This window comes from Tupaia chinensis, unplaced genomic scaffold (genome assembly GCF_000334495.1).
Source record: "Tupaia chinensis unplaced genomic scaffold, TupChi_1.0 Scaffold143913_1, whole genome shotgun sequence".
NCBI lineage: Eukaryota > Metazoa > Chordata > Mammalia > Scandentia > Tupaiidae > Tupaia > Tupaia belangeri.
Genome location: NW_006203764.1, coordinates 1,511,306 through 1,513,554, shown reverse-complemented (window position 1 = coordinate 1,513,554; position 2,249 = coordinate 1,511,306). Strand labels below are relative to the sequence as shown.

Below are 2,249 nucleotides of genomic sequence, written 5' to 3'. Positions count from 1 at the left end.
CCAGGGAGAAAGCAGCAGACATCTGTACTACCAGCACGTAGTGATACCCTCCAACACAAAGGCACACGCCAAGCAGCGTGCTCCTAGACTAGGCTGGCCAAGACAGGAATTACAAGGGGCCCTGGCCACCCCTGGGAGCAGTCAGCAGACTCAGCCAGTTGAGGGGTGGGATTCCCAAGTCTGCTTCCCAGTGGGAGACGCCCTGATGTCCTGGCTGTGGGGCAGAAAGCCTGCTGTGCAGGAGCGAGTGGCTCCCTGGAAGTGGTAGGCAGTGGAAGCAGCCCTGGAAGGTCCAGGAGCCACTGGGGAATCTGCAGAGCGTGCTGTTCCCAGCCATATCCCTCTGATGTGGGGAATGGTTTGCAGGAGCAAGACCCAGAAGCGGCTTGGAACAGAAGCTGGGTACCGCAGCAGGGGCCCTGGCCATCAGCTCAGGGGAACCAGTGCTCTCTGGCTTGGTACTTCCGCCAGCCTGCTGGGCAATGCCATTTTGCACCCCTTCCTGGGGAACTAGGAGGCACTTTTAAACCAGGACTCTGGTCCTGTGACTGATTCACACCCAGTTTTCTCTCTTTGGTTTAGGACAGGTCAGAGCTGCCCCACTTTTCTTCAGATGCTGCAGGCTAAAGTGATCTCTTTGTCTTTTCGGGGCCTGGGACTGACGGCGGCGTTGGTAGAAGACACAGATGATGATGGTGGGGTAGGAAGTACAGCATGCGGCCCGTCCACATTCATCACTTTATTGTAAAGTCACCGTTAACTTAACTATAAATACTACGGTGGGGAGCGAGGCGGGGGCGGCTCAGACTGTGGCGGGGGGGGGCTCCCCCCCCCCCCCCCCCTGGCGGCGTGAGCCTCTCGCCGCCCCGACCCCAGGCGCCGACTTGGGGCTCTGTACACTATTTACAGCTCCTCGTTCCTTTCTCCAAGCCCTCCCGCAAGGCAGCCCGTGTGCAAGAAAGTAGCATCGTCTGTCTGTGCAAGTCCTTCGAGTTCGCCAAGAGCCACGGCTGGCCGCGGCTGTCAACTGTCCGAGTCCAAATCGCTTTTACCTTCCTCTTCCCTCTTCTCGGGCGATGCCTTCGAGGACGTCTTGTTCCACTTCTCGGCGTTTTCCGACTCCTCGGACGAGGACCGCTTCTGCCGCCTCCATTTCGCTCTGCGGTTCTTAAACCAGACCTGTTGCGCAACCAAGAACAAAACAAGTTAGGATCCCGGCCGCGCGTCCCCAGTGGAGGCACCCCGGCACCCCACGCAGCCGCGGGACGGCCCCGCACGGAATCTGAACAGGGACTGGGACACAGCGCGCACTCGGACACAAAAAAAGAGCCACTTGCTCCTGCTTCCGCATTGCCATTCCACTTCCTGGGCCTAAGGCGCCCTCCCTCCCGCAGCCTCCAGGCGGCGGGGGGGCAGTTTTTAAAGTGCAGGGAGTAGGACGCAAGGAGGGCTGGGCAAACCCGGCCCGACCCCGCGCCTCCAGGAAGGTCCCCTGTGCCCACCTCCACTTTCTCCTCGCGGAGGTGCACTTTCCGGGCCAGCTGCTCACGCGTGCCCACGTCCGGGTACTTGGTCTCCTGGAAGAGGTTCTCCAGAGCCTCCAGCTGCTCGTCGGTGAAGATGGTGCGGTGCCGCCGCTTCCGCCGGCAGTGCAACTGGTTGAGGAGCTGCAGTTCCGTGCGCGACAGCGTCCCCACGTTCATGTAGGGCAACATCTGGTGCGGCACCGGGGACACCAGCACCGAGCCGGGGCCCTCGTAGCCTGCGACAGAGTGGGGCGCACGGTCAGCCACCGCACACACGCCTGCCCGCCAGCCCGAGACCTTCTACCACTTAAAGTCACGCTAGGGAGTTGGGCATTAGGGGTGCGCGGGGATCAGGGTGCAGAGGAAGGAGGGAGCGGGTTAGAGCGTCCACTCGCACACTCCCGAAGCCGCGGAGGGAATTCTAAAAGCCTAGCCCCCGCACCCCCACAAAGCAGGCGCTGAATTAGTTTTCGCCAACTCTCGCCTGAAGTTTGCAGCAAGAAGTGTGCAAACTCCTACACTCGATCGGGAAGAGCGAGATGCAGAGCTTGCAGGAGGAGAAAAGTTTGTGCAAGGCGGATAAAGCGAGCGCCACGGCTCACCCACGCCCGTGGGGCCAAGGACCGCGGTGACGGCGAGGGCAGGCGCGCGCGACCCTACCTGGGGGCGTCGGGACACAGGAGCACTGCTGGGCGCCCAGCGGCGGGACGGCCCCGCAGCAGG

At 61.9% G+C, this 2,249-nt stretch overlaps 1 protein-coding gene across 1 annotated transcript in view; it reads right to left on the bottom strand.

Moving 5' to 3' along the window:
• Positions 1 to 848: 848 nt before the first annotated feature.
• GSC (goosecoid homeobox) overlaps positions 849 to 2,249 on the bottom strand; it is a 9,579-nt gene continuing 8,178 nt past the window's right edge. The window contains 3 exon segments of the mRNA XM_006165414.3: positions 849 to 1,179; positions 1,503 to 1,762; positions 2,187 to 2,246. Of these exon segments, the coding sequence (XP_006165476.1) occupies positions 1,024 to 1,179; positions 1,503 to 1,762; positions 2,187 to 2,246 (476 nt within the window). The 3' untranslated portion in view covers positions 849 to 1,023.